At 34.3% G+C, this 27,740-nt stretch overlaps 1 protein-coding gene and 1 non-coding gene across 16 annotated transcripts; one reads left to right on the forward strand and one right to left on the reverse strand.

Annotated features, from left to right (window-relative positions):
- Nucleotides 1-1,482: 1,482 nt before the first annotated feature.
- Nucleotides 1,483-27,479, reverse strand: LOC115969360 (pentatricopeptide repeat-containing protein At1g77360, mitochondrial-like). Of its 15 annotated transcripts, XR_004086948.1 has the most exons (5): nucleotides 8,310-9,847; nucleotides 7,531-7,626; nucleotides 6,756-6,845; nucleotides 6,104-6,162; nucleotides 5,009-5,268 (listed from the first exon to the last, which is right to left on the reverse strand). XR_004086948.1 is itself a non-coding variant. In XM_031088987.1 (2 exons), the coding sequence occupies exon 1, from the start codon at nucleotides 27,352-27,354 to the stop codon at nucleotides 25,798-25,800; it is 1,557 nt and encodes a 518-aa protein (XP_030944847.1). In that variant the 5' UTR covers nucleotides 27,355-27,479; the 3' UTR covers nucleotides 1,532-1,792. The 15 variants fall into 15 exon arrangements, 9 of the variants coding, with proteins under 9 accessions (XP_030944847.1, XP_030944848.1, XP_030944844.1 ...); XR_004086951.1 differs by lacking the exons at nucleotides 5,009-5,268; nucleotides 6,104-6,162 and adding an exon at nucleotides 1,483-1,792; XR_004086950.1 differs by lacking the exon at nucleotides 6,104-6,162 and having other exon boundaries at nucleotides 5,009-5,285.
- On the forward strand, nucleotides 7,510-7,640 carry LOC115969661. Its single transcript, XR_004087025.1, has one exon. It is a non-coding gene; the product is annotated as a small nucleolar RNA snoR2/U65 (small nucleolar RNA).
- Nucleotides 27,480-27,740: the final 261 nt, after the last annotated feature.

Here is a 27,740-nt window from a genome sequence, read left to right on the forward strand (position 1 = left end):
TGTCAAGGGAGTCCGTGTTAGTAAATAAAGAAATTAATTTTGGTCATAATGGTCCAGGAGGGTGGGCCGAGGATGAATGCCTCCTCGGCTAACCAAAGCCAATGTCCAAAGAGGTGGTCTGCCATCCAGAGAAACGTTTCAAGAAGTTTTGTTGGTACAGATAAGCATTGCTGAAACATAGGAAAATGGGGAGTCCTAAAATATTTAAGGAAAAAGCTACTACCACCGCATTAAATGCTCTGCAGCTAACTCTCCGATCGCATTAATGTGAAGGTGATACTTGAACAGTAGTTCTCAGCCTTACAGCTACTACATAAAGACTTTAAGAAGATACTGATGGAACAAGTATCAACACCAACTATCTGGTCTACACGTGGAGGGTAAAGATGAAAGGGGAAAAGAGTATAAAAGAAGAAGGAAGCAATGAGAGAAGGAGATCGAGAAACGAAGGGAAAAACATTGTAGCCATCAAGAACTGACTTTGTAATCAAACTTGAAAGAAATATATAAGAACTGATCTCCTCAGACTATGCCGAAAACGATTTTCTTTAGCTTAAATTAGTTTATTTTCCTTTTCTTGCCACCTGAATCCATTATTCTTGTTGTTCAACTCGTTAAAACCCATTTTTCCAACCCATTCTCTACAAATTCATTGTATTGGGTTTTTTGGGACTCAGTTCATACATCACTTAGGTTAGGAACCCAAACAGCACGATAATAATAATAATAATAATAAAATCTTTGAACTTTAATAAATGCCCATCTCACAAGTCATACCTTGACACCTTGTGTTACCATTTCGTTAAAGGACAAGAAATGCTAACATTTAATAGAAAATTTAATTAAAAAATTATTTAAATAAATTTAATTACAAAAATAGTTTTATTGGTAATTAATTTCTTTCCTTTTCTTTTTTCTCCATTCATGGTGGCACCATAGCCCAACCACCTCCACTGAAAGCCACACACAACTAGCATTGCATCTTAACCATTATCTCTTTTGATAAATTACACACCCAATGAATCTTGAACATATAACCTCACATTCTGCATGACACTAATTACGAAGAGGTATTGATTAAGCCAAAAATGATTTGCTCAAAAACTTGAGCAAATCATTACCAAATTTAGGTCTGTTTGAATATCGTTTATTATTGAAAACTGAAAATACTGTAGCAAAATAATTTTTAAATGTGTGAATAGTACCGTAGGACCTAATTTTAAAGTTGTTTTTGTTGAAAAAAAGTACTTGCGGATCCTGTAAATTGTACACGAGACCCACTAAAAAAAACATAACCGCTGAAAAACGCGTTTCCCAAGCAGACACTTAATTGACTCCATAGCTGTTGAAAGATTGAAATATTGCAATATGAAATCTATAAATGCAAATACTGTTCATAATTGTAAACTATTGATTACAAGAATATATAGGCTATTCTCATCGTTATTCATCCCAACATTATTTTTTTTTTTTAAGAAATAAAATAAATAAAGGACTTTTTCTCTTTATTAGGCTACGAATACAATGAATGGTTCAGCATAACCAAATTTGCCTTAGAAACTTCCCCAAATATGATAGCCTTTATAGCTCAAGATTCAAGGCTATTTATGATAAATTGATGGACAATTTCTACACATGGATGGAAATATGGAACATCTACACATTACGCTGGCCATGGAATATCTTTCATATGGAGTTTTGTTCATTCTTGCTTTAAAATCCAAAGACAACATTACAATCATTACTAGATCAATCCTCACTTCTTTCGAATTTCCGTTTAGAAGAAAGGAACCTGGTGAGATGACAAGTTTCCAATAAATTCAGATTGCCTACTAAAGCTCTCAACAAACAAATAAGAAAGTAAGGATATCAACCCCACCAAACCAACAAAATTATGAAAATAAAGAGGAACAAAAATCACGAAAAAGAGACTACTAGAAGAGCAGCACATATAACTATAGGAAATGTTAATGATCGCCCCAAGAGCATTGGTTTATATATATATATATATATATATATTCATACACAACAAAAATGTCTAAATCTGATCGGAACACATGAAACACTAAAGTGAATTTCTCCTCCTTCTTTTTTCTTCTTTTTTTGATAAGTAACTATTAAGTGGAAAGTTGAAACAACTGGATTAGGAGCCCTCTAGACTTCCAGAGAAAAACAAGGATACAATTTTCCTTCAACTAGAAAGTGGATAATGCTTGCTTCCCAAGGGAGATAGGATAAATGAAAAACTTTTTTCGAGACTCCATGTTCTTAGCAAATTATGCACTTCATAAAACATTAAGCTTACCTTTTAACTTCAGGATCTTCATCTATGCCAAAGGGATGACAATTTATAGGTCATGCCCCGCCAAGTACTTTTTTTTTTTTTAAATAAATTCATTTCATTTTGGACACATACAATTTAATAATTTAACTACCCTCACACAACCACCAAGAGGTTTTCGTGACTCATGACAGGATTCATATATTGCTCCCATCAATTTAAGCATAAACCACCACTCATTTCGCCTCAATATCTTTGATCTTTGATGACACCTGAAGAAACTTAAGACATTACTTCAGAGGACTTGTATGTTATAATTAAACCAAATCACATTGGATGGTAACATGCTCATCCTGGAATCTATCCTAGCAAACTAAGCCAGAACTTTTTGATTAGCGACGGAGTCTAAAAGTCTATGACACAAGACTCTGAAACCAGTATCTCCATAGGGTGACTATGGAGACTAATGAGCATTATCCTGAGAATAGCTTTACTTATAGAACCTGGAATTCCAGTCACATCTGTGTTCTCATGCCAGCCTGGACAAGCACGATTTATTAGGTGTTCCAAATAAATAGGAAGATCATTTCTTTTTCTGGGACACAAAAAAGATTTTAGGTATCAGTATCACCTTGCTGCTTGAAAAAAAAAAATCAAAGATTTACCTACCAATGGTGATGTATTTCATCAGGCCAATTACAGGAAAGCACTATAACCTAAAGGAATGTAACCCGGACTTTACTAGGGGTTCCTGAAGTCATAATTCATGTAAGCCTAGTTCTCCTATTGTGCTTAAGTTTATAAGGTAAGCAAGTTTTGCTCTCAACCATTAACTAAATGGGGTAAAACAACAACAAACGACAACAACAAACAAAAAGGAAAGAAAAGAAGCCAAATAATGAACCTAAAAGAATATATATCTGTGGTGATTGGAGCATATACACTTGAATCGAAATTAACATAATGAGTATTAAATTGTCAGAAAAGCTAACAAATAAAACATTGCATGGAGTAAAAGGACTCATTTCTTTATAAGCATTAAACTCTCACATGACAAAGAGCTTTAAGCTGAGTTCTAGATTCTGAAATATAACACAAAAAAACATTTTAAAATACAATATAAAATTTTGATAAGTAAAATACCAAATTAATATTCACCAATCACATTCGTTATATAATTATCTATTATGCTATAATGTTCTGAATTCTGATGTCTCAAATAGATAAGTTTCAAGCTTAATCAAGAATAAATCACCAAAAGATGCATTGGTGCACAAAAATCTGAAAATGAATAAAAAATTATTGGATTGGAAGCATGAAACTCCAAATGAGGTGCAAGAAGACAAAAAGATCCTACTATATTTTCTTCTAATGTCTGCAAGCTAGATAATAAAGCACTTGGTAGGAAAAACAAATCAAGTATCCAAACAAGCACATTACAAGCAACAAGAACCACATGATATTGGAAATAAGCTATAACATAAAAAAAAAAAAATTAATAGATTAATTAATTAATTAAAAAAAAAAAAGATGTAACCAAAGGTAACCCAAATCAACCAGGAAGATTATGAGATAAGGTGTTAATCAACCAACAGTAAAAGGACTAACCACTACAAATAGTACATACATGAAGGAAGACAACTCACAACTGATGTAGGGATACGTAAGCTGAAAAGAATTTTTTTATTTTTTAAAAAAGAAACCATTAGTCCCTTTTCTTTTATTCTCTATGTTATATTTTATTTATTATTATGTATTTAGTATTTCAAAATGTCATGTCACTAGCAAGTGACTTTTAATGAAGTTAATTTGGATGGTTAGAATCTAATTGTTATATGTAAGGTAAAGGATTAGGATTCAAGGGTTACTAAAGTCTATTATAAAAAAGCCTATGTTATCTTTAACTCTGTTATCTTTTTCTTTGATTTAATCTTGATTGTAACTAAAATTTCTTCTTAAACCCTTCTTCTACATTAGACCGAAGTTCTCCTCACCAAATAAACAATCATGAGACTTAACAGTCCACACTAGTAGTGCCACTAATTTGGAATCCAATTCACCAGTTATAGGTTCATTAAAAGAACTTATATAAGAAAACTAATCTTTATATGTGTATATATATAATGAAATTTATTGAACCAAAAAAATGATCACCCAAGTCTCCAAGGTGTATACAACTTGGGACCGAAAACAATCAAACACTCAAATAACAAACATCTATCCAATCACAAACCAAAATTTTTTTTTTTTGATAAGTAATGTAAAAATATTATTAATAATAGAAAAAGTGCCAAGCCGAGTACATTGGGGATGTAATCATAAAACCAAAAATTAAGAGTGACTTCCTACAACTAACATTCAACCCAATATAGTTCTAAAGAAAAACAATTTCAGTTCCACTAAAGTCCTTTCTAAATCCTTAAAGCTCTGGTAAAGTCATTCCATAGATACCTTTAAACCCATTACATAGATACAACCCTTATTAGATGGTAAAAATACACCCCCTCCTTCCTATCATCTTAAATGTAAATATCCTAAGATTAAAAAAAAAAAAAAAAAAAAAAAAAAAAAAAGACAATTTTCATAGAAACCTATAACCCCATTACATAGATATAACCGTTATCTAGTTCATTCGCTATAAAGAAGAAATTTAACACACTAAGATAGAAGAAATTTGACACACAAATACATGTTCACAAACAAGCACAATGGAAGCATGGCAGACAGTTTAGCGCTTAATCATTTTTATAAACAAACTGAAACCAAACTACATATCATCCAGAATTACAAACACAAGAATGGTGTAGCCCAAATGAGTTTAACAAAGTAAATTCACATAATAGCTACTACAATCCATTTTGACATAAAAACTAATGCCAATACTAAGAAACAAAACACCATCAAAACACTTTGTTGAATCTTTTCTTTCCCTGAGTTAAAGTTGTTACTTATGTACAACTCATCATCAAGCATGATTTCAAAAGGTCCTGCAAGAATTTAAAAACTGTAAGAGCATTCTTGTTCAAGATTTAACATAAGAAGGTAAAATAATACTAATCAGTTTAGTAATCATATAGAAAAATAAACACTAAGATTTGTGGTTTCGAGATATACAAATTATGAGAGACTCCAAGCCTTTACCACATGAACGTTAGCAACAATGGGGACGGGGGACTGGGGCAAATGATATATGAAGGTTCCCATGACAACAATTATATAATAAGAAGATTTCCTGCTACTTAACTACAAACAATTGTAAAGAGAAGACTGTGTTCCAAAAGAAAATACAGGAGTAGAAATATTGCAAAGTTCATAGTAATAGAAAGAACACAAATACGATATGAAATTAACTGTTAATTACAACCAAAACAAATAATTTCAAGGTAAAGCTAAAGCCAACTAGATAACCACAAATCACTATTACGACTATGAGACAAGGTTTGTATCATCCATCAACATGCTCTAAGACTCTTAAGTAATACATCTCTGGATGCTAGTTTAGGGTTTTTTTTTCCCACCCCTTTTTAATAGTACATCCTTAAGTGTTAAATGTCTTATGTGCAGGGTGTTGTCCCTTGCTCAACAATAATTGATCACTTGTGTTCTCTTCATTCATAACATCAATGTCCTCTTTCTCTAAGAGAAATATTTTAACCATTTTGTGAGGGATAACTTTGATCTAAAGAACCAAGTAAGAACATTATCACAGTATATGATGAAAAGAATTTCAGCTTATAAATCACATAAGAAAAGTTGCCAACTTAGCTTCTTGGTAGATATTTTTTTTGGGGAGTGGTGTTAGGATTTTGGATTGAGTTTCACCTTCACAAGGGATGAGAGGAATGTCTATAAGGAAAGGCTTCACTGCCTACAGCCTCTTGCTGCCTCCAAATAAGGAAAAGTTACAAAGCAGAGAAACAACCACCCAAATTGGGGAAAGGTGAAAGAAACTAGCTGCAAAAGTTAGCAATCTTCATAAGAAGAAAAAATATAACCAAAAACCACGACTGAACCACCATCTCTCGCCAAGCAACACTAACAAATTATCACAGATATCATTGCCTTTTTCACTAAGCATCGCTATCACAGATCTCATTGCAACAGTAAAAAATAACTCCTAGGAACCAAAGATTGATTTTTCCATCAACATGTTTTCATTTAAAGAAAAATAAAAGGCTAAAAAGATGCTAACTACCATGAACTTCCAGAATGATCTCTTCCAAGTAAGGGATTATATTCATCTGTGAGCACAGTGGAGCAAAAACTCTTGTATGCTTGCATAGAAGAAGAATTATCACACAAATATAGTGCTTATACACATTTAAAGAAACATTAGTGACCAAATGGTTTAAGATGAAGACAATACACACAGAGCACTGGCAAGCACCTTCATCCCAATGCATGGCAAACATGTCTCAAAAAGAGTTATTATTATTATTTTCCGAAACACTGGAAATCCTATGTTTGAACTCACCAAGTTAGGCCACTCCATTTCTAAGGAAAAGTATCAATGCCGTCCCAGAGAAAGCCTTATGAATTCCTACCTCCAAGGTTGCTGCCTTTCCTGTACATAGAAAGAAGGCCTTCAATTTAATGTTTCAAGTGAGGCCATCTGATCAACAAGTCCATTTGGTTTTGTCTCTTAAACTTGCTATCATTGCAGGATATTAACATAAAATTCAAATTTTATGTTTAATATAAATGACTAGAAAAATAAAATTAAACTTATGTTGCTATTTTTTTTTTGTTGACAATTTGATAGTTATAGAGGGGGAGGGGGGAATTTAAACCCCGGTTCTTCTAGTAACGGTGATATATGTTGCGATTTGAATGTATCCAGCAAAGCCCTTATTAGATGGTGAAATGTAATATGCAATCCCACCCTATCAATGTAATATCCTAAGATTAAAGAACAGATTTATAGGTAGTTTCCATAAATACCTTTACACCCATTACATAGACATAACTGCTATCTTATTCACTGAGAAAGCATAAATTTAACACACACACACACACACACACACAATGCAAGCATGGCAGACACTGTTTTGCATCTACTTCATACAATTATGTAATAGAAAATACTAACTCATTCACAAAAGATGAAGAGAGGGAAAAGAAAAACAAAGGAAGGAAATGGAGTCAACAAAGCAATACATCTAAGCATTACTATTTTATTGGCATAAAAATTCTCAAATTAAGCCAAAGAACAAAAGATAAAAAATATTAGTTCAAGAAGAGGATTTTACCTGAGTTTGGAGTGTTTGGACCAAGAGCGATTCTGTGTTTTGCATCTTGAGAAAAACCTGTGGATCTTATATAACATTGGTCCACAAATCTGTTTTCTGCAATTACGTTTGCATTTATAATTTATATTTACATATCTGGGGGAAGGGAGGGAAAAGAAGAAGAAGAAGAAGAAGAAGAAGAAGAGGAGGATTATAAAAAATTCATTTTCAATTCTTAACCACCCAAAGGTTAGGAACCTGATGTGTAACTAAAAATTAAGAAGTTGATGCATTGGGGTGATTGTTCAGAGGTAACACTAAGCTGAAATTCGAAGTTAGGAGTATTATGATATGTACTTGCTGTACCATGTTGGGATGATGCATGTCTTCAGTGGATCCAAACAGATACTAGTACGAGTGTGAAAACGTGAAGTTAAAAGAGGCCACCATAACATTATCAAGAAAGAATAAGTTGAGTACATCTATCTATATAATATAAATTATAAGTGGCAGAAAACATGATACTCACCCAGTCCAAATATCTTCAACCAATTGATAAATAAGCATGCTAAAAGTTCATAACCAAGACAAACCACTTTGTTTTCTCAGTATAACCGAAAACAACCACAACGTTGATCTGCTATCTATTCTAAATATAAAGCCACTCAATTAAGGTAATCAATCAACAATAAGAATTTATAGAATTTATATTCATATCAAACTCATAATCAAAACCAGGTATATATGAAGAACAAAATGGAAAACCATCAAAATAAGCTTGACAATAAGATGTATCTTGCCTGTCGTTGTTCCTCTTTCTTTTCTGTCTTTTCCTTAGTTGGTTGGGTTTGTCAAGTAAAACTAGGCTCTCAACATAAGAATCAACCAAATAACATCCATAGCCACGAATCCTAAGATCTTTAATCTCTTGGGTCTCAAGGTCTCGTGAGACGAGGTATTCTCCATACATATCCAGAATAAACTCACCACTCTTCCTAAAACCTATTGGCCTCGGTATTGGTATGCCCTCTATGAGACCTTCATCAGACAAAGTTATAATTTTGGTCCATGATGATGCATCCGCATAGTCTTTCATCACCCATATACTGGATCTGAGACAGTGAATAGAAAATTGGAACAGGGCAAGGGAATTCCCATACGCTGAAATAGATACGCTCATCCAAGGTTCCGGCAGCGCTATCTCACGGAAAACCTCTTCCCCCAAATCAAACACCATAACAAAAACAAGACGTTCGTTCCTAGGCTCCCTCAAAGCAACCCAATGCAGAGCTCCATTGACAAAAGCACGCGAATCACGATCACGTGCAAAAGCTATAGGAGGCAAAGCAGTAATCATTCTCCATTTTCCAGTGGAGAGTGAGTAGACCTCCACCTCCGGTGGAGACTTACCCTTTTGGACTTTCTGTTCAAGAGTCACAAACCTCACCACCTTATAGTCATTGGTTTTGGAATCAAATCCAAACCCAGAGGCGTTGTAGCCGCCATGTGAGGAGAAGCTGATATTGGGTTTAGGAAGCTTGACAAACTTTCTAACACGAGGGTTATAGATAATATAACAGTGCCTATATGAATCATCAGCAAGGAAGATGAGGCCATTACAAGTACCCACTACACGAAAAGGGTCGCAATCAAACCTGGTGTACTCATTGAAATCTTGGTTGTCGTCAAAATGCAAAACGTATTGTTCTTTTGCATTTTCTTCATTTAGTCCGAAGAGGAGTAGGGGGTGGTTGTTGTTGTTGGAGTGGTGGAGATGGTTGGAAATGAAGGTGGGGTTTTGGATGAGATATTTCCATGTTTTGGAGACGCATGTACAAGTTATGATGGATTTTACAGGCAAGCGTAGGAAAACATCAGTCACGATTTCTGGAGGTAGAGAGTCCCACATCGATTTGGAGACTTCTTCAGAAGATAAGCTGTCTGACATTGCTTGAAGATACTGTAAACTAAAAGACAGTAACACTGAGAAATAGGTACTGAATCGACAAAAACCTTAAACAACCCAGATTCTGGTTTTCGTTTTTAGTAGGATAGTGCGAGAAAAATGCGTGTTTGTGTTTGTGTGTGTGAGAGAGAGAAACTCGGTCAGTAGAGAATGGGAGAGCGAGTCAACCCGGCGATTTACAGAACTTCCTTCTTACTCTCTTTCAGTCTTTGCATTCTTTGATTCTCCTTCCATCTTCCATTTGTCTCTCTCCGTGTATCTAATTCTTTCGCCTCAAGTTGATTCAAGTAACTCTGAAGCTCAATTAATTCCAGCTACAGTACCTATTTCCTTGGGCGTACCCATCCAGCTGTAAAGCAAAATTTACGAGCATCACTTCACTGCCAACTACAACCTCCAACTTCAAATAGATTCTCAAAAAAAAAGAAAACTACAACTTCCAATGAGCTCTGTCAGAAGTAAAAAGCAACTTTATAACAATAAAAATAAAATAAAATAAAAACCGAAATTTTAATTAATAATTCATTTTAAAAAAATTTATGAGGAAATATATATATTTTGACTTCTTTTTTTTTTTATAAAAGTTATGTAAAAAATTTTCTAAAATGAATTGTTAACCAAAAAATAATAATAATATGAGTTTCAATTTACTCGTAAAGCTTTTGATAGTTGATTAAGACATCTAGTTTAATCTTGTTTACATCAAAAACCGATTAATATTTTAGTCTAATAATAAAGAGTTATTATAAATTAAAACTCTCAAAATAATAATAATAATAATCTTTCATCTATCAAATGTCTCATTTCTTCTATTTTTTTAGATGGAATAATTTACATTGACAATCTCTTGTGATCGAAATTACTAAAGCTGCGTTTGGATTGCACTGATTCCAGCGCATTTGCGTTTTTCCCCCTTCTTTTTTTTCACACGTTTTTTAGACTTGTAGTTACTGTTCATGCACTGTTCAATGAACAGGCAAATTTTGACTTTTCAAACTTTTTTCAGCCAATCAGTACACATCGTGTATTGTTCACGGATCCACAAATTTCACTTTTCAGCAACTTTTTCATTAAAAATGGGTCCCACGGTACTATTCACACATTTAAAAATTATTTTGCTACAGTATTTTTCAGTTTTCAGTTTTAGTTTTCAATTTTCAGCTGTATCCAAACAGACCCTAAGTACTCCATTGTAGATATCAATACTTTAAAGGAAACTAATATGATATAAACAAATTAAAAAAAAAAACTATTAATTAAAGTTAATGGTAAAATTAAAATATAATTTAAAATAGTATCCCATAGCTATTGTATAGTTATCAACCAAGTAGGATGCGTTTTTTTTTTTAAGACCGTAAGAGCATCTGTAGCAGATGTTCTATAAAAAATGTTATTTTGACACATGAAAAGCTTACTTTACTATTTTACAACATCATTTTACAATATCTCATTTATCATATGTTTTATCATTCAATTCTATACATTAAAATAATATTTACTATACATTAAAATAATATATTATCTCCTCCCCATTATCATCAACAACAGCAATAACATCAACGCTGATCAACAACATCAACAGCAATAACACCAACATCGAAACTCATCCCAAATCTCACACCCACAACGCCGACCCAAAACCCACATCAAAACCCATCCTAAATCTCACACCCACAACCTGATTAAGAGAGATCTGAAGGTCGGTGGTGAGGGCTGTGGATGTCGACAACGAGGGCTGGAGCATGAGGCAGTGAGATCGGTGGTAAGTTGTGGAAAATGAGGCAGCGAGATCAGCAACGAGAACTAGCGAGATCGATGGCAGGGACTAGAAAGTGAGGGAGCGAGATCGCAGCGAGGACTGGAGAGTGATCTTGAGCAACTTTCTTGAGCAGGGAGGAGAAGGAAGAGATAGAGAGTGACAGAGAGAGAAGAAATGAGATAGAGTCAACGAAGAGAGAGATATCTGTGGAAGAGGAGAGAGAAAAATGCAATAAAATAATATTATCCCATTTTGCAATTGTTGTCTATACTGTCTCATATTTAAGACGGTACTATAGCAATGTGGCATAATTTTTGAGATTTGAAACATCTGATAAAGCTTTATTTTTATGTTTGGTGTGGCATATGTACCAAATATTTGGCATTTGGCACAACTGCTATGGATGCTCTAATAATGGTTGTTTTATTATTTATCTGAAAAAACAAAATAAAATTTGATATGATATGAACAAATAAATTGTAGTCGAATTTGGATTGTAATCAAATTAAGATTTTTATCAACATATAAATTATAGAAGAAGAAGATAAGAATAAAAAATGATATATATTAAAAAAAAATTAAATTCTGCAATTTGGTGAAACCACTTGACGCAATCACAACTTTTAAACTCAACTTTTATTATATAGTATGTGATGTGATATGATATGGGGTGGTCTGGGCCAGGGGCTTGATGATTTTAAAACACCACTCTGAGCAGCCTAGCCTAAATTGAAAGGATACAGGGCCTAAATTGTACTTTCATCTAATACTTATTTTGTTGCAGTGAATTTTTATTTTTTTGAAGAAAAATCCTGATGCCATAACTTGTGCCACAACTCGCCCATGTGGTGAGTTGTGGTTGGTGGAAGGGTGATGGTGGGTCCATGTGGGGACACCCCTCCACCAACCACAACTCGCCACATGGGCAAGTTGTGACACAAGTTGTGCCACTAGAACTACTCTTTTTTGAAAGCCAAAAAAACAAATTATATATATAATAAAAATAATCACATAATAATTGTGATGTTAGTGATTAACCCTAATAAATGTGATGTTGCTCCATTTACAATAATTCATATTAATATTAATAATTGTGAAAAATATTGTGTATCTACTATTACACTATTTATTATTGCAAGGTTTCATTTGGTTTAGCTTTGACATGTAAACCTTCCTTTTTCTTTTTTTACCTAATTATAATAGAGATCCTGAGCATATACTATACCTCATATAGCCATTGGCAACATATAAGCTGAAAAACAAGGCATTAAGCTAGTAAAATTGTGTGATGATTTGGTAATACATATACCAATTTGAACAAAGGGTGCATCAACTTGAAGAACTTCAAAACTATACAACATGCATCGAAGCTCCTAGAATATGTATGTAGCAATATTTCAAAGTTAAAATCATAACAATTTGGGATTTTTTTAAAAAATAACTATAAAACCCAAACTATATTATTAGTTAAGCAACGTTTGAAACTAATTTCGTTTCTAACAATTCGAGTCCAAAGGACTCGATTTTGGGGAGCTGAGAAGTCCACATAGGCTTGGAAATCGATTTCACTGGACTCGGTTTCTGTACATGGAAATCGAGTCTATTGGACTCGGTTTCTATACATGGAAAACGAGTCTAATGGACTCGATTTTCGTTCATGGTGATCGAGCTCAGAGTACTCGGTTTTCTTCGTTCAGCACACGGATATGAAATCACCAAGGAAGAGAACACTCACATGCTCTATTTTACTCTCCACAAAACAGAGCATGTGAGTAGAGATTAAGAAAATAAGAAGAGTGTAAAATTCATTTGGGTTTCTAAAAGCTGCTTTCTCCTTTAGTTTCTGTAGAGAGAAAAAAAAAAAAAAAAAAAAAAAAAAAAAAACCCATTTACAAAACAACCCCATTATGTATTTGAGAGTTTGATTACCAGCTAAACAAGAAGCAAGAACACTTACCCGCAAAGTATCCTCCTTTTTGTGAAATGCTTGTGCACGCTTAACATAGTCCTTGTGTTTTTCAAGAAGCCCGAATTTTTTCCTTGCATGTCTGGATATGAAAATGAAAAAATATTTTTATATATTTGAAAGGGTACAATATAAAAAGAAATTATTACTTCTGGTGAGACTTACAGTCGAGCTTGCTCCTTATGAGCTCTTCTATTAACAGCATTCCTTAGGGACGACATGTTGGATAAAACAAAGCAAGCAACACCTACATGCTCTGTTAGCCACCACTCTTCCTCACATGCTCTGTTTTGTGGAGAGTAAAACAGAGCATGTGTGTTCTCTTCCTTAGTGAGTTCATGTCCGGCTGAACAAAGAAAACCAAGTACTCTGAGCTCGATTTCCATGAACGAAAATCGAGTCCATTAGACTCGTTTTCCATGTACAGAAACCGAGTCCATTAGACTTGATTTCCATGTACAGAAACCGAGTCCAATGAACTCGATTTCCAGGCCTACGTGAACATCTCAGCTCCCCAAAATCGAGTCCTCTGGACTCGAATTGTTAGAAACGTAATTAGTTTCAAACGTTGCCTAACTAATAATATAGTTTGGGTTTTATAGTTATTTAAAAAAAAAATCCTAACAATTTGTTTATAGTTGTATAGATATGACACAATAAAGCTCGTTGTTGTTGGAGGAAGAGAAGGAGAAGAGGAATTTGAAGATTGACTCACACCTATTGTTGTAAATATTGTGTGAGGAGCAAACAAGTGTGAAGAAGAGGGGGGGGGGGGGGGAGAGACAGAGGGTCACAAGCTGACAACTAGAGAAAATATGATGGATCCACTTTTATAGTTGTTTGTAATTTTATTAGAGAAAAAATGCGAAAACACCCTATAATCAAACAAGTGTGAAGAAGGGGGGGGGGGGGGGGGAGAAAGAGGGTCACAAGCTGACAACTAGAGAAAATATGATGGATCCACTTTTTATAGTTGTTTTGTAATTTTATTAGAGAAAAAATGCGAAAACACCCTATAATCATATTGATCATTGTACTTCTAATTTGAAATTATACTCCTTATCAAGAGTTTTGTAATTAAGTGGTATAGTCTACTCTTTTTTATTAGAAGAATCGAGATTCAAATTCCCCTCCTTATTATTGTACTATTGAATTAATAATAATAATAATAATAATAATAATAAATCTTTGAACTTTGATAAATGCCCATCTCATACCTTGACACCTTGTGTTACCATTCCGTTAATGGAAAAGAAATGCATACATTTAATAGAAAAATTAATTAAAAAAGCATTTAAATAAATTTAATTAAAAAAATAGTTTTATTGCTAATTAATTTATTTTCTTTTCTTTTTTCTCTCCATTCATGGTGGCACCATAGCCCAACTACCAGCACTGAAAACCACACCCAACTAGCTTTTCACACCCAACTAGCATTGCATTTAACCATTATATTCATTGATAAATTACACACCCGATGAATCTTGAACATATAACCTCACATTCTGCATAACACTAATTACGAAGAGGTATCAATTAAGCCAAAAAATGATTTGCTCAAACTTGAGCAAACCTTTACCAAATTTAATTGACTTCATAGCTGTTGAAAGATTGAATTATTGCAATATGGAATCTATAATGCAAAGGACAAAACTTTAGCTATAGTACATTAGGTGTTGTTTCTTAAATTTCTCATCTTAAGATTCAGCCATGTGGCTGTTTAACTAAAAAATACACTTCCTTCCCATGAGAAAAAATCTATATGGTAGAATCTTAAAAAAAGAACTTAAGAAACAACACCTAAGTACTGTACCTAAATCTTGCTCTAATGCAAATACTATTCATAATTGTAAACTATTGATTACAAGAATATATAGGCTATTCTCATCGTCATTCATCCCAACATTAATTTTTTTTTTTTTAAATAAAATAAATAAAGGTCTTTCTCTCTTTATTAGTAGGAATACCATGAATGGTTCAGCATAACCAAATTTGCCTTAGAAACTTCCCCACATATGATAGCCTTTATAGCTCAAGGCTATTGCTGATAAATTGATGGACAATTTCTACAAGACATGGATGGAAGTATGGAACATCTACACATTACGCTGGCCATGGAATATCTTTCATATAGAGTTTTGTTCATTCTTGCTTTAAAATCCAATGACAACATTACAATCATTACTAGATCAATCCTCACTTCTTTCCAATTTCCGTTTAGAAGAAAGGAGCCTGGTGAGATGACAAGTTTCCAATAAATTCAGATTGCCTACTGAAGCTTTCAACAAACAAATAAGAAAGTAAGGACATCAACCCCACCTAACAAAAAATTTATGAAAATAAAGAGGAACAAAAATCACGAAAGAGCGACTACCTAGAAGAGCAGCACATATAACTATAGGAAAAGTTAACGAATGTCCTAAGAGCATTGATTTTTATATGCATTCATGCATAACAAAAATGTCTAGATCTGATCAGAACACAGGAAACACTAAGTTAATTTTTCTTTCTTTCTTTCTTTTTTTTTTTTTTTTTCCTTTCTTTTTTGATAAGTTACTATTAAGTGGAAAGTTGAAACAATTGGATTAGAAGCCTCCGGACTTCGGAGAAAAACAAGGATACCATTTTCCTTCAACTAGAAATTTGATAATGTTCGCTTCCCAAGGGAGATATGATAAATGAAAAACTTTTTCGAGACTCCATGTTCCTAGCAAGTTATGCACTTCATAAACCATTAAGCTTACCTTTGAACTCCAGGATCTTCATCTATGCCAAAGGCATGACAATTTATAGGTCATGCCCCGCCAAGTACATTTAAAAAAAAAAAAAAAAAAAAAAAAAAATTCCATTTTATTTTGGATACATACAGTTTAATAATTTAACTACCCTCACACAATCACCAAAAGGTTTTCATGAATCATGACAAGATTCATATACTACTCCCATCAATTTAAGCATAAACCACCACTCATTTTGCCTCAATATCTTTGATCTTTGATGACACTTAAAGAAACTTAAGACATAACTCCAGAGGACTTTGTATATTACAATTAATAAGAGATTCAGGTAGCTTTAACCAAATCACATTGGATGGTAACATGCTCATCCAGGAATCTATCCTAGCAAACTAAGCCAAAACTTTTTGATTAGCGACAGAGTCTGAAAGTCTATGACACAAGACTCTGAAACCCAATATCTCCATAGGTTGACCATGGAGACTAATGAGCATTTTCCTAAGAATAGCTTTTCTTTCAGAACCTGGAATTCCAGTCAAACCTGTGTTCTCATGCCAGCCTGGACAAGCATGATTTATTAGGTGTTCCAAATAAACAAAGAGATTGTTTCTTTTTCTGGGATACTAACAAGATTTTAGGTACCAGTATCACATTGCTGCTTGATAAAAATTGAAGATTTACCTACGAATGGGGATTTATTTCATCAACCCAATTACAGGGAAGCACTATAACCTAAAGGAATGTAACCCGGACTTTGCTAGGGGTTCCTAAAGTCATAATTCCTGTAAGCCTAGTGCATTCTCCTATGGTGCTTAAGTTTATAAGGTAGGCAAGTTTTGATCTCAACCATTACCTAAATGGGGTAAAAAACAGCGGTAGCAACAACAAAAACGACAACAACAAACAAAAGGGAAAGAAAAGAAGCCAATTCGTGAGCCTAAAAGAATATATATCTGTGGTGATTGGAGCATATACACTTGAATCGAAATTAACAAAATGAGTATTAAATTGTCAGAAAAGCTAACAAATAAAACATTGCATGGAGTAAAAGGACTCATTTCATTAAAAGCATTAAACTCTCAGGTGACAGAGCTTCAAAGCTGAGTTCTAGATTCTGAAATATAACACGAGACATTTTAAAATACTATATAAAATTTTGATAAGTAAAATACCATACAAAATATTCACCAATCACATTTGTTATATAATTATCTAATATGCTAATGTTCTGAATTCTGATGCCTCAAATAGATAAGCTTCAAGCTTAATCGAGAATAAATCACCAAAAGATGCATTGGTGCATAGAAATCTGAAAATGAATAAAAAATTATTGGCTTGGAAGCATGAAACTCCAAATGAAGTGCAATAATGAAACACTTTGTAGGAAAAACAAATAAGGTATCCAAACAAGCGCATTACAAGCAACAAGAACCACATGATATTGGAAACAAGCTATAACATGAGAAAAAAAGGAAAGATGTAACCAAAGGGAACCAAAAATAAACCAGGAAGATTATGAGATAAGGAGTTAATCAACCAACAGAAAAAGGACTAACCACTACAAATAGTACATACGTGAAGGGAGACAACTCACAACTGATGTAGGGAAACGTAAGCCTAAAAGATTTTTTTTTTTTTTTTTTTTTTTTAAAAAGAAACCATTATTCCTTATCTTTTATTTCTCTATGTTATATTTTATTTATTATTATGTATTTAGTATTTCAAAATGTTATGTCACTAGCAAGTGACCTTTAATGAAGTTGGATGGTTAGAATCTAAATGTTATATGTAAGATAAAGGATTAGGATTCTATGGTTACTGAAGTCTATTATAAAAAAGCTTATGTTATCTTTAATTCTGTTATCTTATTCTTTGCTTAAACCTTGATTGTTACTAAAATTTCTTCTTAAACCCTTCCTCTACGTTAGACCTAAGTTCTCCTCACCAAATAAACAATCATGAGACTTAACAGTCCACACTGGTAGTGCCACTAATTTGGAATCCAATTCACCAGTTATAGGTTCATTAAAAGCACTTATATAAGAAAACTAATCTTTATATATATAATGAAATTTATTGAACCAAAAAAAAAAAATCACCCAAGTCTACAGGGTGTACACAACTTGGGACCGAAAACAATCAAACACTCAAATAACAAACATCTATCCAATCACAAACCAAAAATAAAGAGTGACTTCCTACATCCAATCCAATAAAGTTCTAAGGAAAAACAATTTCAGTTCCGCTAAAGTCCTTTCTAAATCCTTAAAGCTCTGGTAATTCCTCTCCCCCTAAATACACCACATCAAACAATGAGGTACAACCATAAACTAAAAATTCCCAAAAGCTACAATAAATGCAAGAATATTTTCTCGAGGTAACATAACCATCTTAAACTTTCCACAATTTGTGTCCTCAGCCCACCACCCATCACGCAAACAAACTACTAAAAAGCCCAATGCACTCCAAACTAAAGACTATAGACCAAAAATTGCAATAAAAGAATAGTAAATTCCGTGTGTGTGCATGTATTTTTGCAACTGTACAACCAAAAGTATTCTTTCTCTAGAGAACAAAATGACAAAGTCGTATACATGAAAAAGAGGATGCTAACGTTCACAGATAAACACAATTCCATTTCTATAGAATGTCAGCAAAGAGACAAATAAAACACAATTTCTAGTAGAACCTGCATTCTACTTCTAAATTTTCTACCTTCTCTAAGTTTTAGATACCAGGTAACTAGAAGTGCTTATGCTGTGATGAGACACCTAAAGAATCAGCCATTCCAATGTAAAGGCTCCATTTGAGGCAATGGCATTATTTCCTTTAAAATCTAAACAATGCAATAGTTGCATCAATGAAGCAAACAATATGTTTCTCTATATATGTGAGGAAAAGTTCTGAAACGCTAAATGCCAAATTTTAACTTAGAGGAAAGAATTGGACTAGTCCATTTTACAAGTTTCAGAAAGGAGTTGGCAAGCAAGGAAGGACGAGGAATGGAGTCCCTCTTCCCTCTCGATTTTTTTCACATGTGAGACTCAATTGATCTTGCGGCACGGCCGCACCCTTACAATTGAAATCTCAATCATTGAGGGTAGATAGTCTTGCACGGCATGCTTCCATTTCCTGGTCTTTAAGTTCCAGATAATAAACAGCTTTGACTTTTGATTGAATTATTGCTGACCTTGTGATAAAAAAAAAAAACTGATGCAAGCCAGCAAAAAGCTTTTGAAAAAAATAGCAAATAAGAAAATAATTCAAAAATATGGTCCACTTTTTATGTGGGATCTGATCAGCACCTTCAAAGACTATTTTAGTTGCTAATAAGTCTTAGTTTTATGTCCCTTTACAACAAAAAAAAACTGCTGCTCAGATCAAATTAAATTTTCTCTTTATTAGGCTACGAATACTATGAATGGTTCAGCATAACCAATTTTGCCGTAGAAACTTCCCCACATATGAAAGCCATTATAGCTCAAGGCTTTTGCTGATAAATTGATGGACAATTTCTACAAGACATGGATGGAAGTAAGGAACATCTACACATTACGCTGGCCATGGAATATCTTTCATATAGAGTTTTGTTCAATCTTGCTTTAAAATCCAATGACAACATTACAATCACTACTAGATCAATCCTCACTTCTTTCCAATTTCCGTTTAGAAGATAGGAACCTGGTGAGATGACAAGTTTCCAATAAATTCAGATTGCCTACTAAAGCTCTCAACAAACAAATAAGAAAGTAAGGATATCAACCCCACCTAACAAAAAATTTATGAAAATAACGAGGAACAAAAATCACGAGAAAGAGACTACCTAGAAGAGCAGCACATATAACCATAGGAAAAGTTAATGATTGCCATAAGAGCATTGGTTTATATATGCATTCATGCATAACAAAAATGTCTAGATCTGATCAGAACACATGAAACACTAAAGTGAATTTTTATTTCTTTCTTCTTCTTCTTTTTTTTTTTTTTTTGATAAGCTACTGTTAAGTGGAAAGTTGAAACAACTGGACTAGGAGCCCTCTAGACTTCCAGAGAAAAACAAGGATACCATTTTCCTTCAACTAGAAAGTTGATAATGTTTGCTTGCTTCCCAAGGGAGATAGGATAAATGAAAAACTTTTTCGAGACCCCATGTTGGTAGCAAGTTATGCACTTCATAAACCATTAAGCTTACCTTTTAACTCCAGGATCTTCATCTATGCCAAAGGCATGACAACTTATAGGTCATGCCCGCCAAGTACATTTTAAAAAAATAAAATAAATTCATTTTATTTTGGAAACATACAGTTTAATAATTTAACTACCCTCGCACAATCACCAAGTGGTTTTCAGAGTCATGACAAGATTCATATATTGTTCCCATCAATTTAAAGCATAAACCACCACTCGTTTGGCCTCAATATCTTTGATCTTTGATGACCCTTGAAGAAACTTAAGACATTACCCCAGAGGACCTGTATATTATATTTAATAAGAGATTCAAGTAGCTTTGATCAAATCACATTGGATGGTAACATGCTCATCCAGGAATCTATCCTAGCAAACTGAGCCAGAACTTTTTGATTAGTGACAGAGTCTGAAAGTCTATGACACAAGACTCTGAAACCCAATATCTCCATAGGGTGACTATGGAGACTAATGAGCATTTTCCTGAGAATAGCTTTACTTTCAGAACCTGGAATTCCAGTCACAGCTGTGTTCTCATACCAGCCTGAACAAGCATGATTTATTAGGTGTTCCAAATAAACAGAGAGATCATTTATTTTTTCTGGGATACCAACAAGATTTTAGGTATCAGTATCACATTGTTGCTTGAAAAAAAAAAATCAAAGATTTACCTACCAATGGGGATGTATTTCATCAGGCCAATTACAGGGAAGCACTATAACCTAAAGGAATGTAACCTGGAATTTCATAATTCATGTAAGCCTAGTACATTCTCCTATTGTGCTTGTGCTTAATTTTATAAGGTAAGCAAGTTTTGCTCTCAACCATTACCTAAATGGGGTAAAAACAGCAGTAGCAACAACAACAACGACAACAACAAACCAAAAGGAAAGAAAAGAGCCAATTCGTGAACCCAAGAGAATACATCTGTGGTGATTGGAGCATATACACTTGAATCACAATTAACATAATGAGTATTAAATTGTCAGAAAAGCTAACAAATAAAACATTGCATGGAGTAGAAGGACTCATTTCAATAAAAATCATTAAACTCTCACATGACAAAGAACTTCAAAGCTGAGTTCTAGATTCTGAAATATAACACAAGAAACATTTTAAAATACTATATAAAATTTTGATAAGTAAAATAACATATAAAAATATTCACAGATCACATTCGTTATATAATTATCTATTTTGCTATAATGTTCTGATGCCTCAAATAGATAAGTTTCAAGCTTAATTGAGAATAAATCACCAAAAGATGCATCAGTGCACAGAAATCTGAAAATGAATAAAAAATTATTGGATTGGAAGCATGAACTCCAAATGAAGTGCAAGAAGACAAAAAGATCCTACTATTTTCTTCTAATGTCTGCAAGCTAGATGGTGAAGCACTTGGTAGGAAAAACAAATAAGGTATCCAAACAAGCACATTACAAGCAACAAGAACCACATGATATTGGAAACAAGCTATAACATGAGAAAAAAAGGAAAGATGTAACCAAAGGTAACCCAAAATAAACCAGGAAGATTATGAGGGAAGGAGTTAATCAACCAACAGAAAAAGGACTAACCACTACAAATAGTACATACATGAAGGAAGACAACTCACAACTGATGTAGGGAAATGTAAGCCTAAAAGAATTTTTTAATTTTTAAAAAAAAGAAACCATTAGTCCCTTATCTTTTATTTCTCTATGTTATATTTTATTTATTATTATGTATTTAGTATTTCAAAATGTCATATCACTAGCAAGTGACTTTTAATGAAGTTGGATGGTTAGAATCTAATTGTTATATGTAAGATAAAGTATTAGGGTTCTATGGTCGTCACTAAACTCTATTATAAAAAAGACTATGTTATCTTTAATTCTGTTATCTTTTTCTTTGCTTTAATATTGATTGATGCTAAAATTTCTTCTTAAACCCTTCTTCTACATTAGACCTAAGTTCTCCTCACCAAATAAACAATCATGAGACTTGACAGTCCACACTGGTAGTGCCACTAATTTGGAATCCAATTCACCAGTTATAGGTTCATTAAAAGAACTTATATATGAAAACTAATCTTTATATATGTATATAAATAAATAATATGAAATTTATTGAACCAAAAACAGAATTGCCCAAGTCTACAGGGTGTATACAACTTGGGACTGAAAACAATCAAACACTCAAATAACAAACATCTATCCAATCACAAACCAAAAATAAAGAGTGAGTTCCAAGAGCTAACATCCAATCCAATGAAGTTCTAAAGAAAAACAATTTCAGTTCCACTAAAGTCCTTTCTAAATCCTTAAAGCTCCGGTAATTCCTCTCCCCTTAAATACACCACATCAAAGAATGAGGTACAACCATAAACTGAAAATTCCCAAAAGCTACAATAAATGCAAGAATATTTTCTCAAGGTAACATAACCATCTTAAACTTTCCACAATTTGTATCCTCAGCCCACCACCCATCACGCAAACAAACTACTAAAAAGCCCAATGCACTTCAAACTAAAGATTATAGACCAAAAATTGCAATAAAAGAACAGTAAATTCTGTGTGTGTGTGCATGTATTCTTGCAACTGTACAACCAAAAGGTATTCTTTCTCTGGAGAACAAAATGGCAAACTCTTATACATGAAAAAGAGGATGCTAATGTAGACAGATAAACACAATTCCATTTCTATAGAATGTCAACAAAGAGACAAATAAAACACAATTTCTAGTAGAACCTGCATTCTACTTCTAAATTTTCTACCTTCTAAGTTTTAGAGACCAGGTAACTAGAAGTGCTTAGGCTGTGATAAAACACCTAAAGAATCAGCCATTCCAATGCAAAGGCTCCATTTGAGGCGGTGGCATTATTTCATTTGAAATTTAAACAATGCAATAGTTGCATCAATGATGCAACCAATATGTGTCTCTATATATGTGAGGAAAAGTTCTGAAACGCTTAACTCCAAATTTTAACTAATAGAAAAAAAATTGGACTAGTCCATTTTATAAGTTGCAGAAAGGAGTTGGCAAGCAAGGAAGGACGAGGAATGGAGTCCCTCTTCCCTCTCAATTTTTTTCACATGTGAGACTTGATTGATCTTGCGGCATGGCACCACCCTTAAAATTGAAATCTCAATCATTCAGGGTAGAAGGTCGTGCATGGCATGCTTCCGTTTCCTGGTCTTTGAGTTACAGATAATAAACAATTTGACTTTTGATTGAATTATTGCTGACCTTGTGATAAAAATGATGCAAGCCAGCAAAAAGCTTTTGAAAAAAAATAGCAAATAAGAAAATAATTCAAAAATATGGTCCACTTCTGATGTGGGATCTAATCAGCACCTTCAAAGGTTATTTTAGTTGCTAATAAGTCTTAGTTTTATGTCCCTTTACAATAAAAAAATTGCTGCTCACATTGAATTAAATTTTCTTAAGCTTTTATTATTTCAGAGGGAAATCTGGTACTGGTAGTTTCCATACTTGCTTGAACGGACTATAACAGAGGCCCATGAGTCTAATTTTATATTTTGAGTCTTTGTTCTATTTTGTTCAGACAGTTTCTAAAATGGTTTAGAAGTTCTTTAATTACTTTTTATTGTGTTAGGAATCATAGTCTTCCTAAGAAAACAATTGCCCATAGCCTATATAGAGACTTGTATGAATTCAATATAACTAAGAGAGATTGAATTTAATAAAGTTCTAGCATATTGTTAAGCTTTAAGGATGCGATTGCCTAGAGTTTATCACCCTTTGCTTCTCATTCAATTCATGGTTACATCATGCAACCATCAAATTTCCCAAGAATCAGTTGAGATCCAATCTTTCATCACCTAACCATTCCTAAACCCTTAAATATCCAACCTTATACAAGAATCCTTCAAGAACTTATCAAGAATCCTAACTTAGACTACGTCAAATTGGTATCAGGGCCCACTAAAGCTGCTGTCCTACATCCAATACTCTCTTGCACTCAACAGCCATCAGACTGTCCCAGCACCTACAATTTAATTCAACAGGTTTCAGGTTCACTTAGCTATCACACAAGACTTGCCATATTGTGGGTCTCAAAGCTTTTCTCTTTGCAGATTTGAAGTAGAAAAATAGCAACATTTTAAAGGTGCAGGAGTGTACAGATAAGAAGTCACTAGATAGGAGCCAAAACCAGCAGCTGCTTTAATGACATAGTCAACTGAAACAGGACTTTTCCCCCTTCCAGAAAATGGTTGCAGTGCAACAGAGAGCCAAAGAAAAGGTCTTAAAACTACTTCCAGTCTCAAAATTGTCAAAAACTAGGTGTCAAGAGCCTTGAAGCTAAATTGGCATTTCTTTGTGTTTCCAATGGAGATGCCTAGGTTCAAATCCCCCCTCACCTAACTACGAAATCATCACACAAAGAAGGTCATAAACTAGGTAAATTATCTGGTTTCCACAATTATAGGCTTAGGCCTGATTTGTGTTTGCAGAACCTTTATAGCAGTTCGGCTAGGCCTAGCATGCTGCAATCAACAATCAAAGGGGAGTTTCAAACTAGAGATTGGATTGGATAAATTCAAAGTGAAAATAATGAACCTAGAAAATGGTTTTATGAAAGAAACAACCTTTAAAGGTAAAGAGAAAATCAGATCTTGCATTTTGAGCTTATAAAAGAAAGCAGCAAAACCTTTGTTTTGGAATTTCTAGGAATGGTAGTTTCACATTCCTAATGTCCTCAGTGATAATATCTAATAAACTATATGAGGCACAAATCATATACATTTTTCTTGCTCCTCTTTCTCAAGAAATTGCCAAACAGATATCTAAGATCATCCCCTTTTTAAAAGAAATTATACAGTTGCTTAGTCTCAAAAAGTCATCATACTCTTTTTTAGATTACTGAAACCTATCATGCTGACTTCTTCAGTAGGTCTAAGCTCCTTTTGTAGTAGTCTGTTTGAGGTACGGGTTTGGATCCTGCACAGCCACTTTGGGCTCCTTCACAAGCTCCAAAACCAAAGCTACACTAACTAGAATTAGCTGACGAATTATCAATTTAAGAGTCTTGAAGATGTATTTTCTCTACCATTATATATTCCAGGATGAAATTGGTGATATGAAGTAAATAACTAAAAAGAAAGCATTGTATATGGCAGAATTTATTAGCAAATGCACAAAGAGACCTTCCATGGTCCTCACAAATTTCTTCCTCTTAAGATTATTGATCTATCAAATGTTAAAGAAAGTGCTAATCTGTTAGATAACAAACTCATTTGATTCAGTCCAATGCATTCTGAACTATTTGTTAGCCTTTTTGATAATTTAATTCTGGTTCTCCTTAATGAAGGAGACTAGTCAGTGCCACTAAGCTACAAGGCTCTTGACCTCAAGTATTTATTAGCTTGTTTCCATTATTATTATTATTATTTTAAATTTCAAGCTACACAGTTCTAGTATGGTTTTTATCTATCAAAAAAAAAAAAAAGTTCTAGTATGGTTTGAAACATGGGAAAAACCTATAGACCTACACAAGATACAATATGTACATCATGCACCCAATCTTTTTAAAGGAAAGAGCCATAATGTGAGATGATCCGACGAACTTCCATACATGTACACAACAAAGATAAATCCAGGCCCATGGAACTTGCATGTATCATTGAGCAAAAATATCAAATTCTATACTATTTGGAGACTGCCCGTAACTTACCTAATGATATTTCCACTTTCTGAAAAGTTCATCATACACTAATGTCTTTCTGGCTTTGTTAAGGCCCTCTCTCAGCTTTGACAACGTGGAAGAGCTCACCTTGATTCTTCTAGCAATCATATCCTCAGCATACTTAACAGCTTCTGGGAGCCTATTCATATCACGAAGTTCCACAACCAAGCGATTCCCAGTCTCTTCCAAGTCAGAATCATAGTTCTCAATCATACATTTCCAAATTTTTATAGCCATAACATATTCCGTAGAATTCAAGTAACTCCTAACAGCTAAAGCACAATTAGCACAGTCCGGAACAAACTCATTCTTAACCATCTCATTAAACACAACCGTTGCATCCCTCAACCGCTTGCTCTTCAACATGAACTGAAACAGCACATTATAAATCTTCGAATTCGGGAAAATCCCATTTAAAACCATCTCATCCAACAACTTCTTCGCAGTATCCGTATCACCACAAGTACAAAACAAAGTAATAACGCAGGAATACATTTCCAAATCAGGGCTTACATGAAAAGCCAAACCGCGATCACGAACACGAAGCATTACATCCCAAAGCATAGCAGCCCCGCGAGCATCACGTTTCTTAGAACACGCTTCAAGTGCTACCTTGAAGAACTTCAATCCGGGATAACACCCCTTTTCCCGGAGAGTATGAAACAGCTTAAGCGCTTCATCAAACTCATCAGGCCCGGCCTTGATCAATGTAGTCAAGAACGAATCATAAGCCGGGACATTATTCGGGTCCCAACCAATATCAAACAACATGTCACCAAACGTCTTTCTGGCACAAACCACATTGGACTCATTCTCCCACCCCTCCAACAAAATGGCATAAGTGTCCATATCGGGTCTGATCCTTTCCTGCGCAGCGTGGAGGAACTCAACTGCATTGATGGTTTTACCATCTCTACATATAGCACTGAGCAACGAGTTCAGCGCCACCACATCACGCGGAATGCCGTACTGTTCCATGACCTCGAAAGTCAGCACGGCATCCTGAACCCGCTCGGCAATCACGTAGCTACTGAAGATGGAAGCGAAGGTAGCAAGGGACAGCAACCTCTCTCGCTTCATCGACTTGACGGCGTCCCACATCGCGTCGAAAAGGGAGTTCTTGCCCAGCAAGTCCACGACCAGATTCCAGGCGTAGGGGCTGTGATCGTCGTTGAGCTGGTGGCCGCACCAGCGGAAGAACTTGACGGAAGGGCCCGGGAAGGAGTAGGAGAGCTTGAGGACTTGCTCGACGTCGGCCTGGGTGACCCGGATGCCGGTGTCGGTGAGAGAAGCGTCGATGGAATTGGACTGCGTGGTGGCGATGATTTCGCAGAGGAGTTTGACTTTTGGAGGGAGGTTTCGGGTGTCGAGATAAGAGGAGAAAGTTGGGCGCTTTTTGGGTTGGAGTTGTTGTGGTTGTGATGGTGAGGAGTTTTTTGGGTTTGAGATGTTTGAAGAGGGATGGTGTTTTTTGGGTGACTTTGAAGGTCTGTTGTTGTTGTTGCTGCTGTAATAGGGTCTTTTGTTGTTCTTGTTCTTGCCCATTGTTTTTGTTTTTCTGGGTTGAAAATTTGGGTTTTTTTGGAGAGGGATTTGAGAAGAAGAGGAAGAGGAAGAGGAAACCTAGGTGTGTGGCAGTGGGGGAGGAGACCAGAAGTTGACTGGAAAATGCCAAAATGGAAAGTGAAACTTATTAAAGTGTGTTTGGTTTGGGAGAAAAAAAAAATGGAGAGGTAGAAATTTTTTTTTATTGTTTGTTTGAGAAGGAAAATGAAATAATAGGAAAGTTTGTATAAAAATTTACTATCTTATCTCTATTAGATAAAACAAAAATTAAACATTATATTTTTATTAAAAAAATTTGTATGAACGGACGCTTCATTTAAAAATAAATTTCAAGAACCCAAAGAATTTAGAAAATAAGAAAACAT

The sequence above is a fragment of the Quercus lobata genome, chromosome 11 (genome assembly GCF_001633185.2).
Source record: "Quercus lobata isolate SW786 chromosome 11, ValleyOak3.0 Primary Assembly, whole genome shotgun sequence".
In the NCBI taxonomy this organism is placed as follows: domain Eukaryota; kingdom Viridiplantae; phylum Streptophyta; class Magnoliopsida; order Fagales; family Fagaceae; genus Quercus; species Quercus lobata.